Source organism: Nelumbo lutea, chromosome 2 (assembly GCF_056320005.1).
Source record: "Nelumbo lutea isolate HS-2025 chromosome 2, American lotus-T2T, whole genome shotgun sequence".
NCBI classification, from domain to species: domain Eukaryota; kingdom Viridiplantae; phylum Streptophyta; class Magnoliopsida; order Proteales; family Nelumbonaceae; genus Nelumbo; species Nelumbo lutea.
In genome coordinates, this window is record NC_142685.1 from 9369542 (window position 1) to 9395436 (window position 25895).

Genomic DNA, 25895 nt, shown 5'->3' on the forward strand with positions numbered 1-25895 from the left:
GTCTCACTGTCTCTACAAACATGATGGCTTTGGTGAAGAGGAGGAGCATCCAGGAGGTAGATTCCATTCACTTCACGACCACTCCCAATCGTCCTCTTTGAAACCAGATCCTGCAAAATACAGCGTCCAGGAGAAAAAATTATTGAGCAATTCAAATTTTTAGTCAAACTACTAACAGATAACAAATTAGTGCTCAATCTAGGAACATGGAGGACAGAGGGTAAACAAATAGAATCATTAATCTTGGCAGATCCCTTCCCAGCAATAGGAACATGGGATCCATCAGCTGTGGAGACCCTATCTCTGCTAGAACAGAGTTGATAAGAGGAGAAAATAGTGGAACAATGGGTCATATGCTCTGAGGCTCCAAAGTCTATAATCCAAGGAGATCTCTCCTTACCTGAAGTAGAAACATAGTTTGCAGTGACATGTGAACTACCTGTGTGGGCAAAGGAGGTAGAGTGAGCTCCACATGTGCTACTTGTACCTTGTTGTCCGCAGCTGTGTCCCTCTGATTCAGAAGTAACCCAAACCTCTCAAGCTCGGCCCTTATTGCAGCAGCTACAACGGGCTCCAAAGCAGTAGTAGTAGGGGGGGGGGGGAGTATCACCTGTAACTGTCATGTGCGCATTTCCTTTCTTATTCTTCAATCTGGTTGGCACAAGATGTGGGTGAAGCTTCCAACAAGTATCTCTTGTATGCTTAGGCTTCTTACAGTAGTCACAGACTAAGTTCCTTTTGTCTTCCCTTTTGTTTTCATTACCATTTTGTTTAGATTTCACAGCACTTACCATAGCAGACTGATCAGAACTGAGATTTTTCATCATTACATCCCTCCTGCACTCCTCTCCCGACACAAAGGCATATGCTTGGGAGAGAGTGACACTGTCCCTAGAAAGATGTTGTCGTGCAATGTCATACTCAGGGTTAAGGCCAGCAAGGAATTCGAACACCCTATACTTCTCTAAATGTCTTTGATAGGTAGCTGCATCCTTGGTGGTTTCCCAAGCAAAGGTCTCTAGATGGTCGATCTCCTGTCATAGGGTCTTAAGGACTGAAAAATAGGTTGCAACAGATCTATCTTCCTGCCTTGTGGCAATAATTTGATTTCTCAGTTGATAAGCCCTAGCAACATTCTCCCTTTGTGAATAGGCTTTTGCAACCCCATCCCATATCTCCTTAGCAGTGTTTGCCCATAAAAAATTTTTACTTATATGTGGCAACATAGAATTACACAACCATGTCATTACCATATAATTTTCCTGCACCCACCGGGAGTTGCCAGTTTCGGGTTTCACCTCTTCACTAGTAATATACCCCAATTTTCCACGAGCCCCAATGACCATCTTTGTAGATTGGGACCATTCCAAGTAGTTTGTACCATCCAACCTAATTGTAGTAATGGTCCCAACTCCGAAGGGGTCTCCAGCACTTCCTCCCACTGGTCCCATTTCATTCCCGGGCTTATATTCAACTTTGTGTCCCTCCATGTTTCTCAAAAGAGGTACAGAAAACAACCAAAAAATGCAGCAAGAACAAACAAAATACCTTCTGGAACCAACGACACTCCTTCGGTGTCCTGGACTTTCTTCCTATGAAAGATTCCTTTTCTGTAGGATGGGAGAAGAGAGAGAAAAAGCAACCACCCTCTCTAGAAGCCTCCAAACCACATGGAACTTGAATTGCCCCTTACAAAAAACCCAAAGGAACCCTAAAAAATTAGGGTGCCACTACCTAGGTCAAAATTGAAGAGTCCAACAAAATCAGGACTCTTCCCCTTTCTCCAGTTTTTCCTGATTCTGATGAGAAACCCTAGACCAGCTACAGGGTATACAAATCCATCAAGAAAATCCAAAAACTGGGCTTTCCTGAGAGCTTCAATCAGCCTCTTAAATCTCCTTGCAGTCGGCCAATCTAGGGCTGCAGGAGTGAATCTCTTCAAGAACCTTCAACCTGCTCTGATACCAAGTAGAAAGCCTAATGTGCTGATTCGGCCAAGCTTCTTGTGAAAGGAAAAGGGGAAAGTTGGGGGTTTCAGCAATAGACAGAGGAAAGGGAAGAAAAGGAGAAGAAGGTCAACTAGGATAGTGATTCATAACCCTAGCCGCCAGCCCCTCATTCTATTTATAATTAACTTAAATATGAGATATTACAAAGATGCCCTTAGTAGGGCGGCAACTCAAACTAAGTACTTACAATTCTTTTAAAAATAAAAACTAATGGTTCCAAGGCCCAACAACTTTTTAATTTAAAAGAAAACAAACTAAACATAAATCGGCCCACTCAAGTGAAATTAGAAAATTGAATTTTACATAATAATTAACTATTTTTATCTTAGCTCGAGGCTGATTAAGAATTGCCTCCTCTGATACATAATGCTCTTTATTGGCCCTAGAGAATTTGGTATTTTTTCTTATTATTTTTGTTTCTTTTCTTTTAAATTGCAGGATTCTGATTTGGAGAAACCTGTGAATGAGCAGCCTTCAGTCAGTGCCACTACTAAAGAAATTTCCTCCGATACTCATCAATCAAGCACAACTGAAAGTATTCCATCTTCAATATCTGAGGCACAACGATGCATGTCCTTATATTTTGCCCTTTGTACAAAGGTATTATTCTATTGTTCTTAGTCACTTTTCAAAACTTGATTTTTTTTTTTTCTTTTTGTGATGCTTAATGCTTAGATCACATTTATCTATTTGGGTGCACTGTATTCTGTTAATCTATATTCTTTTACTGTGTTTTGCAGAAACATTCACTTTTTCGGCAAATTTTTGTAATATATAAAAGCACACCAAAGGCAGTAAAGCAGGTTTGGTTTAAAGTACCAGTTGTAGCTTACTGATATCTTATTGAGAGACTGCCACTATCTGTAACTATTATTTTGTTTGATTGGTGGCTGACAATATTTCTTTCATATAATAATAATAAAGCGTGTACAAAAAAGGGAGGGTGATAATGCCTCCTTACAAGGTTGCTTTACAATGCTTAGGAAAGAAAACAACAATCAGAATACAGAAGACTTCAATGTCTGACTATATTTTTGCATTTGGAGTCCAAATCAGATCTGCTAATCTCCTTGAATTCTGTGTGGGCCACTGCCTAGTCCATCATAAAGGAATTTATATCCTTATCCTTTGCAAAGGATGGGATTCTCCTTGAAAGACTGTCACTAGACTATAACTATTTCTATCCTTTTGGTACAAGTCCATGTTTCTAAAATCATTCATTTAGTGCAGGCAGTTCATCGGCATATTCCAATACTAGTTCGTACTATAGGTTCTTCACCTGAGCTTCTTGGCATCATTTCAGATCCACCAGCTGGATGTGAGAGCCTCTTAATGCAGGTACTTTATTATATGTATTAACTATGCTTTCTAGGACTCTTCATGATAATTGTAAAGCTGTAATATTATCCATTTATTCTTCTCTTGAAACAGGTTATACGTACTCTAACGGATGGTGCAATTCCTTCACCAGAACTTATACTTACTATAAGAAGATTGTATGAGTCAAAACTGAAGGTGGAAGTTGCTACTTTCTCAATTTGAAATAAGTATGTTTTGTCTCCCTTTTGTCATATATGAATGGTTTTATGTGGACTACAGGATGCGGAAATTCTCATTCCAGTGTTGTCATTTCTGCCAAAGGATGAGGTATCTTCTATCTGTTTCTTATATTCCTTAACTTCGGATACTATCTTCTCTTCTCTCAATAGGCATCATCTTTATATGTAATGTGTTTTTTGCTTATCTTTGGACATGTGATGCATGTATAATTTAATTTTAATAACATTGTTCTATTCCTATGTAGGAGTATCTGCTGCATATACTTGTTTTTTGATTGCATAGTGGTATCTATTTCTTGAGTTATTTGCAGTAAAGAGAATATTTTCCTTGAACTATGTGGTTTTAGCTTGTAAGCCTTTCTAGAAGTATGCAATTCATATCTTCACTGCTTGTGACACATTCCACATTGCTAAATCATCATTTCCAATGTGATCCTCAGCCAAGATCTTTAATAAATGATTCAATTCCATTGGCACATTAAAATATGGATCTGGTGGCTTCAAATACCCCTATCCCTGAGCAGGTGGGCAGGGTGTAGTCAACCCATTTGCAATTTGTCGGTTTCTGGTACCTATCCCTTACTGTAGAGTTTTGCTTTACCAAAAAGGAACAGTTTTTGACTAAGCAGTTCACTGCCAATGTTAGAAATCTCCATACAAGGAAGTTGTACATAAATGATGTATTTAGCTCTCAAATGTTGCTAGTGCATAGGGTGGTTCTTCCACTTGAGACCAAGCACCTTCAGGAGTAGAGGGATTTTTGGATCAAATCAAAATGCTTCAAGCACTCAACAATTCCAGCATGTGAAGCTTTCAATCTGTTTATTTATCTCCTAGTTGCATTACTTCAAGTAGCTAGTGTGATGTTAAACATGTTGCATTCCTCATCTTAGGAGACTGGCCCCTCCACCTCCGTAAAGGTCCCTTGAGGCAATTTATCTTAGGATAAGGGATCAGATATTAATTGCATTTTCATTGCTTCTTTAGAGGAAATTTTGATATTTGAGATCCTGTCGGATTTTCAGATCGGATCAGATTGGATAATAGGATTTGATTGAAAATCAGATCACCCCTATCTGATCCGACCTATATATATATATTATTTATAAATATGTTTATATTGCATTTTTTGTAATTTCATTATAAAAGAAGACATGTATATGTTAATATATATGATGAACTGTTATGTTTTTTTTTTCCCTTTTAATAATTTATTAAAATTTTCAGAATTTAAATCAGATCGGATCAGATACGAATATCCGGCATTCTTAACGGGTTTGGATTCGAATCACCATTTGTGAGATCTGATCAGACCTAGGATATGTGCTTTCCCTTATGGGAGATTCCTATGTGGCTATTTGAATAATCTGTCTAGATGATTGAAAGATTAATACGTTCTTTGGATGATAGCTTGTTTAATAAGATGTAAGATTGTGGAAGGTGAGAGCTTTGGTGAGAGTCATTTTTTCCTGGGTAATTGCTGATTATCTATTGTTTTCCGTATCAGTTGTTTCATTTCAGTAACCTAGTCTTGTGGCAAGCTTTCTTCTGCTCAAATTGCTACTCTTTTAAACTGTGAACTGGAAATGCTGAGGCAAGAAATATAATTTATGAAGAAATAAAACCAACCCAAACTAATTTATTTGACCAAGAGATGGGAGAGAGAATTATATTGGGGCAGAAGGTGAAGCTAATATTGAGAAGCCTAGCCATACGACCGGAGTAACTAGATGATTTATTTTATTAATAGTAACATACTTCCCCCTGAAGACAAGGAAATTAGGCTAAGAAACACATTATTTTATTGTTGATGGGGAATAGGGGTCCTATGAAAGCCAATAGTTATTCTTCTTTGAATATGCTCTTGCTTCTTAGTTAATACTTGCCTATGTTTTTTTTTATTTTCTTTTTTTCCCTGAAGCATAAAGTGTATTTACACATGGTATGAAAAGCAAGAATATAGTGATGATGTCTTTCAGAAATATAAATTTATTATCCAGTGATACAACCCATATATGTATGATCATTATATTATTGCTTCCATTTTTTTCCACAATTATTTCAATCTATCTATTTCTTCCTTTTGTATATGATTGCCTTTTTTGTTTTGTTAGGTCTTATCAATATTCCCCCAACTTGTGAATCTTCCACTGGATAAATTTCAAGCAGCACTTGCTCGTATTCTCCAGGTAGTTTCCTTTGGTAAAACCTTCCTACTAATTATATCATTATATTGTTTCCTTGAAACATCTTTTTTCTGAGTACTCTTCCATCTATTAAGGCTGACTTATTTTGCTCTCTTTAGAGTTGGACCCAAGATGTGATTTTGATGCTCTTGAATGCCATTTGGCAATGGCATTTTAGAAGGCTAGTAGATTTCAACAGTATTTTTATGATGCCTTAGGCATGCCTTGGAGCAATTCTGCGCAAGGCTCAAAGAAAACACTTCTACGGTCCAACCTTGAGGCCCGTGCCTAAGTTATGAGGTGCATACCTCTCTCCTTGAGGTGTCATTTTTCATGGATGTGGTCTTCATAGTAAATTGAAATAGATTTGTTATACTCTGGTCCTATCGATTATGGAAACTACTCGAGAAAAGTTGTTTTCAATCCTTTGCTGTTTTGGTATTTGTTTAGTTATACTAGAATGTAGGTGGGGGGAGAGTTACAGGTTGAGGGGTGGTGGGTGGGGCATTGATATCTCTGTTATGTTTTGAGAGAGGATAGATCTTTGGTGTTCAGTAGGAACCTTTTTCTTTTCTTTTTCCTCTCATTTATTTATTTTTTTATAGATGGGATTTCATTGCTTAATAAAAAAAGTACATGAAGATGTAGGTAGCTAGGAGAGTTCAACAAGAAATTGCTAATCTGAGCCCTTCCCCCAACTACCAGATTCTTCTAAAGGGTTAGCAGACCATTGGATCCAGCTCAGCAAGGTAGGTGTTCATATGGCATGCCAAAGTTCTAGGTTCCCTTATTGACTGTGAGTAAAATCATTTGACTCTATTCATCACCCTTCATCCATCTCATTACAGTTTGACAATCTTCCTCAATTTCCAATCTCTTGTAGCCCATCTAATAGCCAATATCAGTCCTTGTACCAAGGATACAATTCAGCAGGACTTCCATATGCCGATAGGACTTGTATATATTACCTTGTTGAGTTTGGGCTGATTTTAATTTTTTGAGCCCAGCTTTGTTTTATTTTTATTTAAGTTATTCAGTTAGGAAGTTATTGGGCCTTACGCCCATTAGTTTATGCTATTTTAAGTTGACTGTTCAGCTACTTAAAGTAGCCGCCCTACTAAGGGCATCTTTGTAATCTTTCATTCTTTTATTTTAAGTATATAAAACTAGAGGGGTTGGCGGCCAGACCTAATTCAATTCTGGTGACATCCCACTCTCTTTTCTTCTTCTTCTTTCTCTCTCTCTCTTGCTGAAACCTTTCAGCTTCTACTACTTTTCTTCACAAAGTACACATCAGAATCAAGTATCAGCAATTTCTACTTGGTATCAGAGCAGGCTGAAGGTTTCTTGAGCTGCTCTATCATGCAGTCCTAGATTGGCCGACTGCATGGTGATATGAGAGGTAGATCGAAGACCTCAGGTAAGCCCAATTTTTTGATTTTTTGGTGGATCTGTTTTGCCCTATAGCTGGTCTAGGGTTTCCCATCAAATTCAGGAAGAACTGGAGAAAGGGGGAGAGTCTTGTTTTTGTAGGACTCTTCATTTTTGACCTAGCAATTGGCACCCTAATTTTTTAGGGTTCCTTGGAGTTTTTTGAAGGGGGTGGTTCAAGTCCCACCTATTTCTAGTGTTCCTTGGAGTTTTCTACCGGCGGCGATCTTGGCGGCAACGATCTTGTTTGGGAGACTGAGGGAGGAGCAGAGGAAGCTTGCTATTCCATTGTCTACTCTACCAGCGGTGATATTGTGTGGCTGAGTGAAAATGAGAGGCCAAATATTACAATAAACCCTAAATCCTTTCTTTTTTTGTTTTTCTCAATTTGCCCTCAACCGACCCAATGGGTAACCCTCGACCCAACCCCATCCTGACCCTTTTCCCCTGACCCAATGGGTCATTTGACCCATATTGACCCACCACTAGAATGGATGGGTATGGGTGGGTTCTAAGGTGGGTGAGTCAAATGGGCTGGGGTCAAGATTGCCAGCCCTAATGGGCTTTCCTTATTTTGTTTGATGAGGAAAGGTTTTATATCTCTTTTACCAGTAACAAGGAACTTTAATAGAGAAAAGGTGAAAGGGATAATACAAGTACCTAATCCTGACAAATAGTGAATGGGACCTTAAAGCCTCAAGGAGGCAACTGAAATCAAAGGCACTGAGGCAACCACAAAGGCGAAAAAGCTACCTAGAGGAACATTCCAACAATATTATTCCTTAACTTATACTCTTAAGTCAATTAGGTGTCGAGTTAGATGACAATATGGTGATAAAAAAAAAATCCAGGGGCTATAGAATCATCTTGCAAACATGAAATGATGATTAGTGATTGGATTGCCATCTGATCCAACTCAACTTGCTCAATATCTGTGGACAATTAGCCCAAGGTCAGAGTAATGCCAACATCTCTGTTCTAATTGAGTCCCTAAAACAAATTGTACTGGGATGATCATACTCCTGTTGTCTCTACATGCTCAGCTAACTCTTGATGGCTCCAGGAAATGTTTAGCTCATTGGCTCCTTAATAGAGAACTACCAGTACTGCAACGACAGTTGCTTGCATAATTATCCACTGACTAAATTCTGCCACTTTTAAACCATAAAACCCACCAATATATCTTTCTGACTTGTTTTAATCGTGCCTTGTAACTCTAACAGTTTCTGATTAATAAAATCTTTCAATCATTTATCCAAAAAAAAAAAAAACTGAACAAGTGATTTTGAGGTTTTGTTTTATTATATTAAGAGTTAGTCTGATTTGTAGTGAAGAGTTTATAGGACATATATGAAGTTTTTTTCTTATATCTTTTCAGACTGGTTTGCTGGAATTGATTTCTGTGCCTCCTATGGTATTTATAATTAAGCCATTAAGGTGCTTTCTATATCTTTGTAAGTTTAGTTCTCGTTAAACCCTTTATATAATTTATTAAAATAATAGTGGCTTAATATTTTTCTACTTCTCATTTTAGTTCATGTTTCGCTAGAAAGATGTGGTATGTTTTTATGATAGACAGTTTACTTAGGCAATGGGGGTTGAGATATGGTGCTACTCTGGCACTCTAGCTCCCTCTAAGACGAGTGAGTCTAATGAGTTGAGCTCATCCTTCTTCAGGGAAAATGACTTGTCCATGTCTCTTCTATTGGGTCTTGGTGAATGAAAATCCCATTAAAGATTGAATCCAGATACTCTGCTGAAGATCAGTAACTATCCATCCATTCATCATTATCTATTCTACCCATTTCTTCATTTCATTTCATCTAGTTTTGCAGAAGTAGTGATTTCCTCCACATTAATATTTTGCTTCCATTAAGTATTGACTACTGTTATTCATGTGCATAAAAAACCAGTACCTATATCACGAGTGACTTGATGCAAATTGAGGATATCTATGAGGGTGCAAAAAACTAATGTTAGAACACCAATGGGTCTTCACCAAGGTGTGGCACCTAGTCCTTGTTTATTTGCACTAGTCATGGATGAATTGGCTAAACCTATTAATTGATGAAACTAGCAAAGGATTAAATGCAAAATTAGGTTTATGGACAACTGAGTTAGAAACAAGAGGTTCCAAAATGAGGACTAAAACAAAAATATATATAATGCAAGTTTGATAATAATGGGAGTGGAAACCAAGGTATGCTTAGGATTGGAGACCAAGGGATAACTCATTGTGACCTTTTTCGTTATACCTTGATTCAATAATTCATAATGAAGGAGAGGTTGAGGATGATGTCGCACATAGATTGAGGGGTGCAGCCAGAATCATATGTGGTAGGTGAATACCACTTAGGCTAAAAGGAAAATTCTATAAAACATTTGTAAGACCAGCTATGTTGTATGGAGCAGAGTGTTGAACAGCTAAGAAAAAGCATGCCCAAAAAATGATGTGGCAGAAACATGAATCCTTAGATGGATGGGCAGTAAAACTAGAAGGGACATGGTTAGAAATGAAGCCATCTGAGGGATCCTAGGAGTAGCTCCAATAGGTTATAAAATGTAAGAAAGTGAATTGAAATGGTTTGGTCATGTACATAGAAGACCATCTCCAGCACCTGATAAAGGAAACGATCTGTTACAAGTTGAAGGGGATAGGAGAGCTAGGGGCAGACCAGACAGAATTTAATGATTTAAGCACCCATAATTTAATGATGAATATGGCACTGAACAGAATGGAATGGCAAAACAGGTTAGGACAAGGATTAGATAATGATGGTGATGAAGTATGTGATGAAGTATATTTTAAATTTGATTTGTAAGGTGGTTTTCTCAGGTTGATTAAATATATTGACAATAATTTCTTTTTTCCTTGCTTATGACCCAATATTGCATTCAATTCCTGGGCAGTTCCATTCCTGATGAGCATATCTTATTTACTTATCTATTTTTTTGGAAACATTATCACGCAGGGATCACCTCATTCTGGTCCAGCCCTTTCTCCTGCTGAAGTGTTAATTGCAATCCATGGGATTGATCCTGAGAGAGATGGAATAATCCTGAAGAAGGTATGTCCATTTTGCTTTTGTTATACTGTCGTCTTTAGGTTTGATGACTAAATAATTTCCATTTTTAAACAGGTAACAGATGCATGCAATGCTTGTTTTGAACAACGGCAAGTATTTACCCAACAAGTTCTTGCAAAGGTTTTGAATCAGTTGGTATGTACCTTTGGAAACTTAATGAAGCCCCCCTTTAGAATTTTTATTTTTGCCTGATTTTATTTGTCACTGATTCTGAATCTCAATTCCAGGTTGAGCAGATTCCTCTCCCCTTGCTGTTCATGCGTACTGTCTTACAGACAATTGGTGCATTTCCAGCTCTGGTGAGAAATAAGAAGTCTCATTTGCTTCATACAACTTAAGCTATGCCAACAATCAGTAGTTTGCTGAATATAGACCTTTATAAAAAGCATAGTTGCTGATGTATATTGTCTATTGATACTTGATAGTTACATTTTCATAATTCAATTACAAGACCAAGAAACAGGACCATTCTGAATCTTGTATATATATGAAAAGATAGTGCTTTGCTAAGTCTTAGCTATCAAAGTAGATTTTCTGCAGTCTTGACGACTCAAAGCTAAGTTTCTTGAATTTGTTGTGGGCTTTAAAAGACCTGTCATGTAGCAAGCAAAGGCATCATTTAATTACCTGCCAGGTTTACCATATGGAAACTATCAGAGGTCCAATACAACGGGTTTTCTTTCTGATTATTTTTGTTCCCCTTTCTTTTCCTGGTGATGACTGATTCTTCATCTGGCCTTAAATTGTCCGAAATCCTGATGGCCCCATGACTAGGTCATTGTGCTTAGTTTCGGCTGTTATGCTTAGTTTCAGCCGTCATAGGCCCAAACTCAGCTCATGTCTTTGTTCTTTTCTTTACTTCCCTTTTTCACTTTCTAAAAGACAGCTTGGATAAATCACTTTTTTTTGGGGGGGGGGTGTAATTATCCCGTTTACAGTCTGGTTTGAATTCTAGTTAGATTCAAATTCAAATCATTGCAACCCCTACTTCCTTGTGAGTTGCTTTTTGCAATCATGGTTCACTATGTCCCCAATGTTTCCCTTTCTCAAATACAAAATCAATAGGGAACCCCAAAAATCTTGATATTGCAGTACTTGTTAGGATATATCCACAAATTTCCCCATATCCCTAAACTTTCACAGTTGTTGGTTATCTCGTGGAAATGAATATTGTTGGTATGTTTGAAACTTTAACGTATCACCAGTATTTTGGTTGAGGCCTTGTGCAATTCATAAATTTTAGACATATATGGGAAATATACTGAAGTGGGAAATATACCAGTCAAATCAGCAAAACTTTGGGGGAAATTACCATTTTGTATTGGTCTTTTGGGAAAATAGCATCCACTTTGGATTTCGACAATGTTCACAATATTGTTACATGTTCATATTTTTCAAACATTATTCATTTCATTATAGGAGTTCACAAAATCCTTGTACTAAAAAAAAATGTAGAACTTCGTCAAATGGATTTAGTTATTAACTATAGATGGGAACATTTTGTTGAATATAGGTTTTTTTGGACCCCTGCCCCCTAAAAAAATTACTCCCAGTGGAAGGGAAGTCATTATTTAATTTATTAATTTCAAAATTTAAATATAGAAATAGAAGGGGATGTATAAGCAATATTTCTCTGGGAAACCCATACAAGAAGAACAACGTTTTATAAGAAAATATAATATGAATCCAACTGATGATCTCAGAAAAGATACAAAAGGAAAATACACATCTAAGTGCACTTCAGCTGCCTTGTCGGTAGATAATTGGTTTCCTCTTGAGAACTACTCCGAAGGCGACAAGGCATTTAAAACATGTTATGTTGGGTTTCTTCCTCCTTTAATAGATGAATCTGAGACTCGAATCCAGGTTCCCATTATCCTCTTCTATGGCTGAAGGTGCAGGAAAGGACTTGTGTAGGCAAACCTTTTCAGTTCTGTTCCATCTTTATTAAATTTGTTGCATAAATGTAGAATAGGATGTTCACTTGTTCCTCTTCTTTGATGTCCTCCTTCAGTCAACAAACCCTGCAAGGAACTTTCCTTCAAAGGAGGTTTGGTGTCAGCTTGTACCTCCAAAAATTTGGGCTTTTTGCTGGGGGTGGTTTCCCGAAAAATCTATACTCTAGATCTGTTGTAAAGAAAAATGCCAAATTTTTGCATGTCACCCCATGTTTGTAGCCTTTGCTTGGGTTCTGGTGAGATGATCACACACCTATTAATTTCTTGTCCATTTGTGTGCTTTATTTGGACCTGGTTCTCTTCTATCTTTGGTCGCAGGTGGACACCTCCCCCAGACATGGTAACCTTTTTGACCCTAGCTTTTTTAGGCAACTGAAGAGGCATGGAAGATTAATGTGGAAAGCCACAAGAGCAATTATCCTATGGTCAGTCTGGGAAGAAAGAAACAATAGGTTCTTTAAAGGAGTGGAGAAATCCAAGGAGGAAATTGTAGAAAGAATAACCATTATGACTAATCAATGATTGAAAACTTTGGATTTGTTTAAAGACTTCTCAGCCGAGGACATATACAGGCATTGGGGGGTGGTGACATCTACAACTTCCATAAAACCTACAGTGCAGGAATAGTGGTCCCCACCAACACAACAAAGAATGAAACTGAACTTTGATGGGAGCTCTAGAGGTAACCCGGGGCCTTCAGATATAGGGGGAATATTCAGAGATGAAAATGGCAGAATTGTGGCTATGTTTTCGGGGGCAATAGAAGTGGGGGACTCATTGAGAGGAGGTGATGGCCTTGCTTCAAGGAAGATATGCCAAATAATTGGGGTTGCACCAAGTTGAGATAAAGGGAACTCTAAATTGTTAATTTTTTGTCTGCAATCAGGTAAGTTGGGAGCTTGGATTTATAGACAGCCCATAAGGGAAATCCTCAATATAACAAGGGAGATTGGTGCTTGCTTCAAATAGACAAGGAGATCAGCTAATGGTTAAGCTGATATGTTGGCTAAACAAGGGACTGTGAGGGAGAGTATGTTTTGGGCAGTTTTGCAATAAAGATTACTTTGGACTTGACATCTGTTTAGGGGTTGACGGTTGTACTTAATTTTGTATTAATGAAGTTACCGTTTCCAATAAAAAAATGTAGAATAGGATGAGCTTGGAGCTAGTTATATGTGGAGTATCTCTAGTTGATCTATGCGCAGATTAGAATTCTGGATTTTTTTTGAAAATCAATTTTCTAAAAATAAAATTGAACTATTTGATAATGCTAACTGATAAATTATCTATAATTGGCCAGGAATGTGCTCTCACATTTATGCCTATCATTAGAACTAATCTCAGGACTGGGGACTAGGGGTAGCAACAGGTGGTCCAGCCTGGCTGGTCCACCCAGAGTTAGGCAGGGGTATGCCTAGGTTTTTAGGTCACATCCTAGCCTGGCATACCCAAGCCCAGTGGTATTTGTTCTAGGTTTCACAATTCACAAATGTTACCTAGGTCAAATCATTTGTATTGCCAATTAATGAAAACTAGATTAAACACATAAAATATTGTCATTTACTTAGGCACCCCCTATAGTTTAATGTATATGCTAAAACCTACCCTCTAATTTGCATATTACTAAAGCACCCCCTAACTTTGTAGCCACTTTATTTAGTTGAACTTTTGACAAGAACCATTTATACTTTTGTCTTGGAATGGTCAAATGAAATCTCAGAACAAGTGGAAAATGTGAAAGGGCATAGATTCTAAGTTTTTATTAAAAAAATACCCCTAGTAGCTCTCATATCAACCTTTCAGAACAAAACATTCCCCCCACATTATAACTTGGTTTGGAGGTGTGGAGTGTGCATGAAATGAGAATTGCTAGGGGTATTTTTGGAATGTGCCCTTTCACATTTTCTACTTGTTTTAAGAGGTCCAAGGACCATTCCCAAATGGAAATGCAAATGGTTCTTGACAGAAGGTTGATTAAGTAAAACAATTGCAAACTATGGGGGTATTTCAGTAATATGCAAACTAGAGGGTAGGTTTTGGTAAATACATGGGTATCTAAGTAAATGACCCTATAAAATAATTATATATAGATACCATATAATTTTGTAATAAGCAAATAAATATAATTACATAATCATTTCTGTCCCAAACAGTAAGACTGGTGTTCAATTACCATCTGTATGTATGTTGGATTCTTCCTGGCATTTCTCTTTTCTTTTACTAGTTGCATTGGGTTTCCTTGCTACACTCATATATTTTGTTCTTTCTTTTTAATCGGCAAATTATTTTGTCATCCATTATAAAAGTAGGTGAAAAGAATTTCTCCATTTCTTTAGGTGATGTTCCCACCAATACTGAATTTCTTTAGCATGGTTGCAATCATCTTCCATATTGACCATTATAACAATTTTAGCATGGGCTGCATCTTTCAAATTTGTACTTCTGGCTACTTTATATATTATTCAATTTTTTTTTTCTTTGGGGGGAGGGTGAAGTTAGGGAAAAGAAACATGCCAGTGCATTTTTCTGTTCTTGCTAACGTAAACTTACTGTTTGCTGTAAATGTTGTAGGTAGACTTTATAATGGAGATACTCTCTCGCCTTGTAAACAAGCAGGTGATTGAGTTTAAAGTTTCTACTGTCAACTTCATAATCAGTTTATTATGTGACTATTAATTAAATAATTTCTGCAGATATGGAAATACCCAAAGCTATGGGTAGGATTCTTGAAGTGTTCTCACCTGACACAGCCTCAATCATTCACTGTGTTGCTTCAGGTAAAGGCTACCTGTTATGCTGCATCTTGAATTTAAACTTTAGTTGTTTATGTGAGCCTTTCAAATTTTAATTCACAGTTGGCACCAAAAGCTGAAAACTCTACAAGCACCTTGAATGTTTCATAAACTTTCATGTTAGCCTTTAGATTTCTATGAAGGTGTCCTAGCAACTTGTAGTTTGATGCCATATAATTGCAAGGTATCCTTTTAGATATGAAAGGAAAATGTATATTATGTTATTATGTTGCAGACATGGTTTTCCTGATGTAACCTGATTCACTGTTTGTTTGTTCCTGCAAGATTTTGCATAACCTTGTTTTCGGGCAGAGTTAGCAGAACTCTTTTTTTACTTTTTTCTCTCTTACTGTTAGGATAGTCATTGTACTGGTCAGATTTTGTAAGGAGGTAGCCTCATTTACAAAAAATTATGCCATCAAGTTTCATGATTCATGTGCCAAGATATACAAGTCATATATTATGTAGTGGGTCAAAGATAATAATGATATTGTAATTTTTATAGTAAGTAAAAAAAATTCATTCCCCTAAACTGTGGCAAAATGGAGGCCAGAAAAAGAAGTTTCTCGATTTATTGGAAAGACCATAAGCTCTCAGTTTCTCTTTCAAAAATCTGCAAGTTCTGTTTCAAATACACCTGCTAATGGAAAAAGAAAGTAGGTTCAATAAATCCATCCTCTTCTCTTATACCTATTCAAGCTTGATATCTGTTACCACCATGAGTTGGAGGTTAATCTGATGATGTTAGGTTGGTACTTCACTGGTTTTGCTTAAGTTCTGTAGACACAGGGATTTCATCCAAGGTGAGGTCATGTCATTCACCTTTGCTGTGGTAAGGCTGTTTCAGTTTATAATGGGACTCCTAAGTGGTGATGTGATAGGGCGGTTTAGAGATGGATATTTTCTGTTGTATCCTATATCATTAGAGAATTTAGAATCTTGGCTTCAATTTTAACATCTCATTCAAATCGGTACCAGAATTGGCTAATCACCCAGTAAACTCGTTATCTAGGGACAGGTTTAGATGCGGAGAAACCGTATTAGAGCCAGCCCTTCCGGTTTTGGCCACAAGGCTGAGATGGTTCTTTGTACAAATCTTAGAGCTATCCTTTTTCTGGGAGGAGTTGCTTTTACACACTTTTTATCAGGTATATAGAAGCTTCATTATGTTTTATTGATTAAACAAATTGAAGATAGGCTTGCTCGATCGTCCAATTCCGTTCAGAAATCCTAATGAAATGCTGCCAAACCCTAAAAGAATGATCAAATTTAGTGACAGATGCAAAATTCCACATCTGGCTCAAAGGATGTGGAAATCTAAAACCTCTCCCTGAAAATTATATGATTGATCATTTAGAAATTTGGCTCCATAATCAACATGTCCTCAAGAACAAGAACTCACTACCTCATTTGCAATGCCTCATAATTCTCTGGAATGAACACCCTCTAGCAGCAGCGTCATGGTATTGTGAAAACAGGGAATATGCTATACAGGTTGGCTACCACAACCAGTTTCTTCCTAGAATCTCAGTTCATCTCCTGTACCAATGCAACAAGAAATATGTTTACTGAAGTCCACAGAAAATGCTTCAGGATGGCATATGCAAACTTGACCCACTCCAATGGAACTTTTTCATCTTGTTCTGGCCATCAACTCAGTTATGAGTGTTTACCAAAACATCAGTCATGAGTAACCAAAGATGAAATGGAGAAAAGTGACAAATAGTGTACAATCTTATACAATTTCTATCTGTCACCTATCAGGCCACAATATGCCATTTCTATGAAATTTTCTAAAATTTCGAAATAAATACCTGTTGAAGGAATCCTAGCAGTTATAAAATTTTAGTTGATCAAAGTGTTTGTTTTAGAAAATCATGTGAAATCGAGGGTTTTATGTTATAAAGTTGTTGAACCCTAGGTTAAAATAAACAAGAAAAATAAAAAGAGAAAGAGTTGCTAATTTTTAGTCAAATGGAACGAGTCATAACTGAAATCTCCAGCAGTATCAAATTGAGCATTATCACCATTTACCAGAAGAATGTTCAAGAGTTCCATAAGGGGAGGGTCGATCCTGCATAACAGCCTACCTGTGCATTCTAGAACTGCAAATACTGGTAACCCTTTGACAACTGAATCCATCAATATCCCCTGGAGTCATATTCCAGGTGTCCTGTTACATATTCTTAATTATAAAATGCTGATAATCTTTTCTTATAAATTACCAAATTTTCAGCTATTATACACGAATGAGAAATGCTTTTTTATCAATTAGTGTTAAACTTTTTTGTTCTCATCAGCCATGTAATGTTAAACTATTAAGAGTGTAGGAATGTCCTATAGGGACATTTCTGTCATTTTAGAAATCTATAAATATCACCCAACTGGTAGAAGTTCTATCATTGCAAGTGGTTTTTCTTTTATTGGTGTTTTATCAATTAGTTATATTTACATGGGAAGGAAAGAACTAAATTGGTAGGAGGGGAAGGCAATAGGCAAATGGGGGAACTCGGAAGAGAATGACAAGCATGCAAGTACCTATATCCCTAGTGTCTTCCTCATTCAAGCTACCAACTTATGCCCCCAGGTGTGACTAATGACTATATTATATATAAATATTTTGAATCTCAATTGTATGACATCAAAGTTACTACTGTTGGGAAGACTTAATTGCAGTGTTTTCAACCCGCCGTAGACCCGGCCGTTTGAACAGTCACCCAGCAATGATTCCAAGTCCGGTTCAGTCAAGACCTGTCAAACAGTCAAAACCATTGACTTGGTCAAGAACCGTTCGATCCGAATGGTTCAACTGTTGACCTTGTCACCGGGTCGCGGGTTGCACACTCAATGTATGTGAACTTTCAAAGGCCATAACTTTGCACTCTGATGTCTGATTGGGGTGATTTTTTTTATTTTGGGTAATTTATCGAGATCCATGCGTCCCTCGCCTTGCCCTGCTATTTTAGCAAAAAAAAAACCTTTATTGGCCTCAAATTGCACTTTTTAATATTGTTTTATAAATAAAAAAAATAAAAAACTGAGTTTAAAAAATATAAATTAAATATAAAAGTACATATAACATATCTAAAACATATTTATACATTATTTATTGATAAACATATATATTTATACACATATATACATGTGTATATAAATATATATACTTAATACAAAATATATATATATATATATATATATATATGATGGTGTGGCATGGTCTGAACCGTTCAATCTGGAGGCAAAAACAGTTCGCCCTCCGGGTCGTTTGTAAACATTGCTTAGTTGTTCCAAATATCTTGTTTACCATTTCTATATTCTTGACTCCAAGGGATCTGGACTTGATGTAATGCTGTCTTTTACAGTGACAAGTTCTATGACTAATCGTTGGTGACTCCTAATTCATAAAGTAAATGCTTTCTCTTATTTTTGTTAATTCCAAACTATTTCTTCTCTCTTGAAGTATTATTTCAATTTTGTTTAGACACTCAGTTTATTTTCCCACATCCTATTTGTATGAATGTATAGAAAGGTATTTATCTTCATAAGAAAGTTATTTATATTAGAAATAACTTGTAGAGATAAGACACTAATAATACGAAATTCTATTATAGACTTTTTGTATGAATATATCCAAGAATTACCTTTCTATTACCTAGTTTATCTTCATCACTTACTTTTATAGACATGCTGCTGATTGATCATCCCTAAAACCTGTAAAGGGAAGAAACTGAAAACTTGAATGGGACCTAGTGCAAGTGGAGTCATATCCATTTCCATTTTTCTCTTTTTGGATAGTTATTAAAATTATGGTCTAGGTTGGCTTTTCTCACATTACTGCACCACTATTCCGTGGAAAATTATTTATGCTAAGAGTGTGACTAGTGACTATTATGATGATTATCGTTATTCTTTTCAAAAATTTTCCTACCATTGCAGATGTTTGTTTTAAGGTCTACTCTCTTGCCATTGAGGTAGGAATGCCTGTCATGCTGCAGATACCAGTTAGAAACATTACAATTCCTTTTTTTGACAGTGTTATTCTTATTTTTCAGTTACCAGCAGCGCAGCTTGAAAATGCTCTAAATAGAACCGCAGCACTGAAGCCTCCTTTAATTGCTCATGCTAGCCAACCGAACATCCGTTCCTCTCTACCCAGGTTATCTTCTTAGCTTAGCAGCCTCTAAGCCCCAAATACACACACAAAAGAAGAGAAAAAAGAAAACCGGCATGGGATACATAAGCGTGTTATCCTGTCATGTGTTTTACTCACCAGCCTTCAGATCCATGTTTTTCTATTCATCCAAGTAGTCCCTGGTAATATCTGAACTTGAATTTATTGCTGCACTAGGTCAACATTGGCAGTCCTGGGAATTGCACCTGATTCACAGACTTCGAATCAATCACAGGCAACTCAAGGTCAGACAGTGGATACAAGCAACTCTGGCACTGAGGTGACAGCAGAAAAAACTAGAGAATCTTCTACTGGCAGTTGAACCTTGGTAATGTAGGAATAGAGTTCTGCTTGCTAGAAAACTGATTTATTGGTTTTGGCAAAGAGTAACACCTCTCTCTCTCTCTCTCTCTCTCTCTCTCTCTCTCAAGATGAACATGTTAGAATTTAGAAATATGGTATCACTGAGCCTACTGAAGAGCCAAGGTTAGGATGGCCAAGATATCAGGGAGTCGACATATATCCACTTTGCCAAAACTGTGGTATATGGAGGAAAAGAAGAAATCGATTGTCGGGTTGAGCTTTGCACTGATTGCCACAGCAGAAAGAGATCCACTTGTAAAGGGAATATCTATCAAAAAGAATGTAAAATGTATATTATGATGGCTTCTTCCCTGTAAATGAAATGATTTAATCCGTGCCTCTTTCACTCCTTGTATTTGTAGCAACTAGGAAGTAGTTTTTCATGCATGAGAAAAATACAGCCTATTCCATCCAGGTGGTCTTTATCAACTCACTGGGGCGTTTTGATTGGTCAAAGCCGTTCCCGTATCATGTCTTTTTTCCAGCCGGCAGCATAGATTTTTCCTGGAAATAGACATCAATAATGGAATAGGCTAACAGATTGTACTTTCTAAGATTTATTTTATTATTATTTTTTTCCATACATTCTTTCTCGTACTATAGAGAATACCTTATAACGAACTTGAAAAAAAAAGCACCTCTTGCAAATTTAATCAAGGGTAGACTGAAGTTGCCACCAATATATATATATATATATGTATATATTGTTATGATTCATTAGATATTTAGATGTATCATATCAAGCCATTGTTGTAGTGTAGTTTGAGTGCAAATTGGCAATTTTCCATTTCTTTATATAAATTTAAGTTTAAGAATTTCGGACCATTTTGCTACAGTGAGCGTGGTAACTAAACATAGGGCATCTATGCCCGTCATGTCCAATATTCAGATCCGCAGATTGATAGGATTAAAGCGTTTCGAAACATGATTTTAAAAGCCAGATTTCTTTGCTGCCCAACGAGTGGGAACATTTTACCAAATTACAGAAGTTTTCGTTGACTCGTTCCATTCCATATATACATAATGATCGAACAGTGCAGAAAAATGAGCCCGATGAGATAATGTTTTGTTTTCCAATGCTATCTTGGTACCTAAAGCTAATATACAACTTTTTAGGCAGAGAATTGCTACCCTGTCTATCCATGCCCCACGAAAGGAAGGCAACTTCCCCGTCAGAACTTTTTATCTACAATGTCCACTCAGAAGTTGGAACTCCATGATTTTGAAAGTTGAAACCATTCAGACGTGGAATCTTTCATAGAGTACAGGCCTCACATCCTTTTGGAGAGAGAGAGAGAGAGAGAGGGGTTTGAGGAGTGGGAGGACTTCCAAGAGCTTAACCATTGTAAATAAAGATCAGAAAGTCGGTACAGAAATGATCAAACAGGTCAAGTGAAATGGTTGGAGAATAAATATGCAGTAGATATCAAAGGTTGTCCAGCAGAAAATGAGACACATGTTTAACATTCAATGGATGCAAAAAGTAACTGAAAAGGGTTATTTGCAACAATTACAATTCAAATATTTTCCTTGGCAAGGCAAGACAGATCCTCGATCTTCCCTGATTTGCACAAGGGTAGAAATTTCATCAGAATGAGTTAACATTAGCTGTAAGTCGACATTGCGTTGCCCATCAACACTAGACAACTTTCCTAAGCCTAGTGTGACAGCGTGTGTCACAACAGCTGTCAAATAGGTGACACAGAATTGGCCGACAGCAATATCCAGACTCTACTGATGTTCTGATCTAGAGTGTCTTTTTACTTGTATCAACTATCAAGCAACTTTCACAGGCCAAGATGTATCGACTCAAACATGCATTTACACTGACAGAAAACCTACATACCTAATATGTGTTTAATACAAAATTATGGCATTTGCTTGAGGCTTGAACATGCAGTATCAAAACCAGAACAGGAGATGCTTAGAGATTAACAGAACATAAGAATGGAGGTTTGTGCAGCATATCACGTGATCATAAAAACTATCCATCACAACTCTCAAGGCAGTTAAAATCAAGCTTTAGGAGCAATATATCAATGCAATGTCTTAGATTAACCAATGACAAAAATATTGCATGAGCAGCATGTCACCTGGTATTCTACTTATGGATATTACCAATTCCCATCTATAATTTTCAAATTATAGATTTATATTCGTATCCAATCATAACAATGAATTAATCTTGAAAGTCATATAAATCTTAAAAGCAATATATATATATATATATCTTCAATAATTATGGATTTATGGCCAGATAAGTGGAGAACTATAAATTGTCTCGTATCTAATGATACACATTCCAGCTCAAATCACTTCATCCCTGCTTCTGTTGCTTGATTACGAACTATAAATTGTCTCATATGGACATACTAGAGTTTCATCCAAGTCAAGGACCTGCATAGCACAGTGCATCTGTCAAAATCTCTATACTCCAAAGGCAATCTTTATGGAAAGAAAGAAAGAAAAGATCAAAAGAAAACCCAGCATATGCACTCTTGCAGCCCGAAATCTCTATATGCACTCTTGTGGTTTAAAATTGATCCGGAAGGTTTGAATTTCAATTCTAGTCACTTCATTTACACTCTTGCAGCACAGTTAAGAACCGATTTTAATCTCACCTAATTTCAATTCCTAACTTCTATGGACAAGCAACACTAAATTAGATTATCCTAAATCAATTATTGGTACCAAAGCAAGTTTATGCATCTGAATAACTTTTGTTAGAACCAACCAATTGCTAGCTAAGAGTCTGGACTAAATATATGCTTTCAGTTGGAGAGGGATAATTATGTGATTAGTGGTGGCATAAGCAGAAAATCTGAACTTGAGATTGTGGATTAAATTCCCTCATGGTTCAAAGTATTGATATTCTTGATACGCAAAGTTTGCATACTGAGAATTTTGTTTGACTGAAAAAGTTAGTTTTGTTCAACTGGAAAATCTATATGATTTTTTTCTTGGATTCTTAGGTAGGCATATTTATGTGGAATTTTGCTTTAATGATCCTAGAACTAGGTATACCTTGAAAAAAATTACAAATATATGATCTTGAGATATCCATAGTAATGGAACAATTTTAGAATCTCCTTCAAAAAAAGAAAAAAAGAAATCCAGTCCGATAAGATCATACTAGATCTAACAACCATAAAGAAATGTTCATTGCATCCTCACAAGTCACAAGCAGATGAGCTCAATGATATATGTGGACTTGACATTAAAAGGTACCAGATTATTGCATGCAGGTTGGTTTGTAGATATCTTGTGATCATGAAGCCAGAGCCATCATGATCCATTCCAGCATGATTTTTTGTTGGGGCTCTGTTATAACTGAGATTCTATATTTGCTTCAGGGTCTCAGACTGGTCTGTCATAGTGTCATTTAGGCATTCAGTGGGTGGAGATAGAGGGTGATCCCTAGGGGGGATGTAGTAGAGTAGAATTCCAACAATATGTGGACATTAGTCATCACATCAAAGGGGTTACCGGGCTAGGGCCTTGACATCAAGAGCCAACAGCTTTAGGTAAACTCCAAGGTTGGCCAAATCAATGGCCAAAAGCCTTGCTGTAGGATTGCACTGGAAGAAGTTTGTTCTATTGTTCTAATTCTCTCACTGATTAATATATCTATGTACTTCTGATTTTCATTGTCATACTGTATTCTTTTATTTTTTTTTATTTTTTTGGTAAATGAAAATTTTCATTGAAAACAAGAAGAATAAACTACAGAACAGAAATCGAACCAAACAACTGAAAGACAACAGAACAGAAAACACCTAAAATATGAACAAAACCATAGCTACTGCTAACCATGACAGCCCCTTGCCATAGCTTCTGCTAGAATTGGAGATGTAGCACCATTGGTTCCATAATTTGCCCCAACAAAACCACCCGTATGGTATTGAATCAAAACTGCATTACCATTTCCTTTAAAAGCCACCATCCACATTAAACTTTGGTTGATTTGGCCTTTCTCTCGTATTCCTAATCAAGGTGGTCACTTGTGTACTTTCCTATTTTCCATTTTTAATATTTTTTTTTGTCATCTTCCAAATTAAACATGGCATTACCTCTATTACTTCTATAAGGCTTGATTGCTTGAACCACACATTTCCGCTCTTTGGAGGTCCGAGGTATTGATACATGTTTTATGGGCTGTGAGACCAATCATTTTGCTCAGCACCAGCCAAAAGGCCCATGCCCAGTCACTCTATCACTTGCATTTATTGCTGGGTGCTCACATGGAGGGAAAGCAAAATTGAAGGTCCCTCAGCCCGTAAAACCGCTATCAAGTTAACCTAATCCATTCTCATAAGGGAATTAGCTGAACTTGATAGCTGTTTTATGGGATGTAGGACCAATATTTTGCTTTTGCTCTACGCCAGCCATAAAGTGCAGATGACCCACATGGACATGGATTATGGATATGTTTGGGTAATGGGTATCTCGTATCCATTGTAACCAATCTTAGACTTAGAGTATATAGGTGGGGCCTAACTCTCATAATTGATATTTTCATCTATAAATAGCATTTTTTTACTATTTATGTGAGAAATTAACTCATATTCTTGAGAATCTTGACATTAGATGATGTATACTTTTCAGCCAATGCTCTCCCTTTTAGCTTTCCATGCTAAAGATAGGATGCAATGGCAAAACCGTTGGATTGGAATCTCTATATCTGCAAAATTCTACCTCAAAACTCCATGTCATGCTACACTACTTATATTGTTGAAATAATGAAAAACAAATATTCTCATCAAACTTATATCAATCATATCACTTGGAGTGGGTGTTTAGGCTCTATGTATATGGATCTTGGGTCGTATATGGATTCATGGTTTTAAATGGGCGGGTTATAGTTCAATCCACACCCACCCCATTCATATAATCATTGATTCATTTCCACTCTGTTGTATTTTCCACATAGAGAAGTTTTTGAATCGAGTTTGTCTGGAAATGGACCGAGCTCTCAACTGCCGGGTTTGCTGTACAACAGTACAAGAGGACCAAGGACTCTTTCACATGCCAGCAACAGTACTCTGGTGGTGGTGGTTGCATCTGGACGTGGCAACAAAACATGAACCGGACATTCAACCATCTGTGTATGCTCATCGTCCAAACATGGATAGGTTTTTAAAATCGACCCGGACATCGAACCAGTCAGGGGTCCGGTTCCCAGGTCGAACAGTCAGTCCATTCTGATAAAAAATTAAAAACTAAAATTACAGTCAAAACTGTTAAACGATTTGAACGGTTCAACTGTCAATGTCAACGGTTTATTAACCAAATCAATATTTTTTTTTGACAAAAATCTGGTTTTAGAAAAAAACGAAATTGACCACCTGACCGATTCCTGATTTTTCCAGTCCAACCATCCGATCTGATCCGGTTTTGAAAACCATGCATGGACATGAAAAACAAGTCATTTATAACGTACTTGGGGTTTGGGCACAAGATCGAGTGAGATTTCTTATTTTCATTTTGTCCAAGATTGCTCGCACTAATGGGTAGTTTGTACAGGGAAGATCAAAGAATAACTACTATTCTCTTTCCTTTATCCCCAAGTCTTGTCGACTACATGACAGATTGTCTGTAATTTCTGTACTTTTTTGGGTTCGGTTAATTTGTTGGTTTGAAAGTTGGGTTCACCAGTAAACCCCAGGTTTTTCTCCCTTTTGTTTCCATTATATTTGTTGGGATGTGTATTTGATCGGTCGTAGTTTAATGAAAATGAAGTGTATTTATAAAGAATAATGTCTGATGATTCATATTCCAGTTTTAGGCTGTCATAAAGCCACCTAATCCATATTTTTCATGTCACATTAAGTATGGGTTTGGTATCAATACAATGCCATTCCGTCAGGGCAGGGATCTGCTACCAATACTACGCTGCCAACATGTCCCAACTGGCAATTGCAGTCGCACCTTGGGAACATTTCCCATGCCAGTTGGGACATGTTGACAGCCTATTATCGATAGCAGATTTTCTTCAAGTCATTTCTACCAGGTTAGTGTCATGGAGGCGTTTTGCTTTCTCCTGTAACTTTTTTTTTTTTGGTTTGGTTTAGCATTTTCTACCTTTTTAAGTAAATATTGATTGCCTTGGATTTTGTGAGAACCACTTTCGAAGAAGATGCCATTTTGATATTTCTCTTGCAATGAAGGCAATGTTTTATCTTTTTCTGCCTATATGGTGCCTAATTCACACTAAATGGCAATTTAAAATTTGCTGAACCCAAAATAACTTTACCAAATTTCAAAGTGCGGCCATTGCCTGAGAAAATGACATTGATACCAAACATAGCCCAAAGATTTCTTGACTCCTAATCACCCCTTG

The 25895-nt window shown here is 36.9% G+C and overlaps 1 protein-coding gene across 6 annotated transcripts in view; it reads left to right on the top strand.

Annotated features, from left to right (window-relative positions):
• Positions 1 to 20140, top strand: part of ESP4 (HEAT repeat-containing protein) — a 76853-nt gene extending 56713 nt beyond the window's left edge. Inside the window, exons 15-29 of one of the 6 annotated variants that reach the window (XR_016107314.1) lie at positions 2448 to 2609; positions 2750 to 2812; positions 3240 to 3347; positions 3441 to 3524; positions 3609 to 3656; positions 5683 to 5757; positions 8863 to 8951; positions 10158 to 10253; positions 10326 to 10406; positions 10499 to 10570; positions 14801 to 14845; positions 14923 to 15006; positions 19074 to 19177; positions 19370 to 19520; positions 19624 to 20140. Coding sequence is in view for 2 of the 6 variants with exons in the window: in XM_088970272.1 (XP_088826398.1) it covers positions 2448 to 2609; positions 2750 to 2812; positions 3240 to 3347; positions 3441 to 3524; positions 3609 to 3656; positions 5683 to 5757; positions 10158 to 10253; positions 10326 to 10406; positions 10499 to 10570; positions 14801 to 14845; positions 14923 to 15006; positions 19074 to 19177; positions 19370 to 19514 (1167 nt within the window). In the remaining 4 variants the exon portion in view is untranslated. Of the gene's footprint in view, positions 1 to 2447; positions 2610 to 2749; positions 2813 to 3239; positions 3348 to 3440; positions 3525 to 3608; positions 3657 to 5682; positions 5758 to 8862; positions 8952 to 10157; positions 10254 to 10325; positions 10407 to 10498; positions 10571 to 14800; positions 14846 to 14922; positions 15007 to 18957; positions 18993 to 19073; positions 19178 to 19369 lie in introns of all 6 variants that reach the window. The other 5 variants (XR_016107312.1, XR_016107311.1, XR_016107313.1 and 2 more) reach the window with 5 other exon arrangements.
• The last annotated feature ends 5755 nt before the right edge of the window (positions 20141 to 25895 follow it).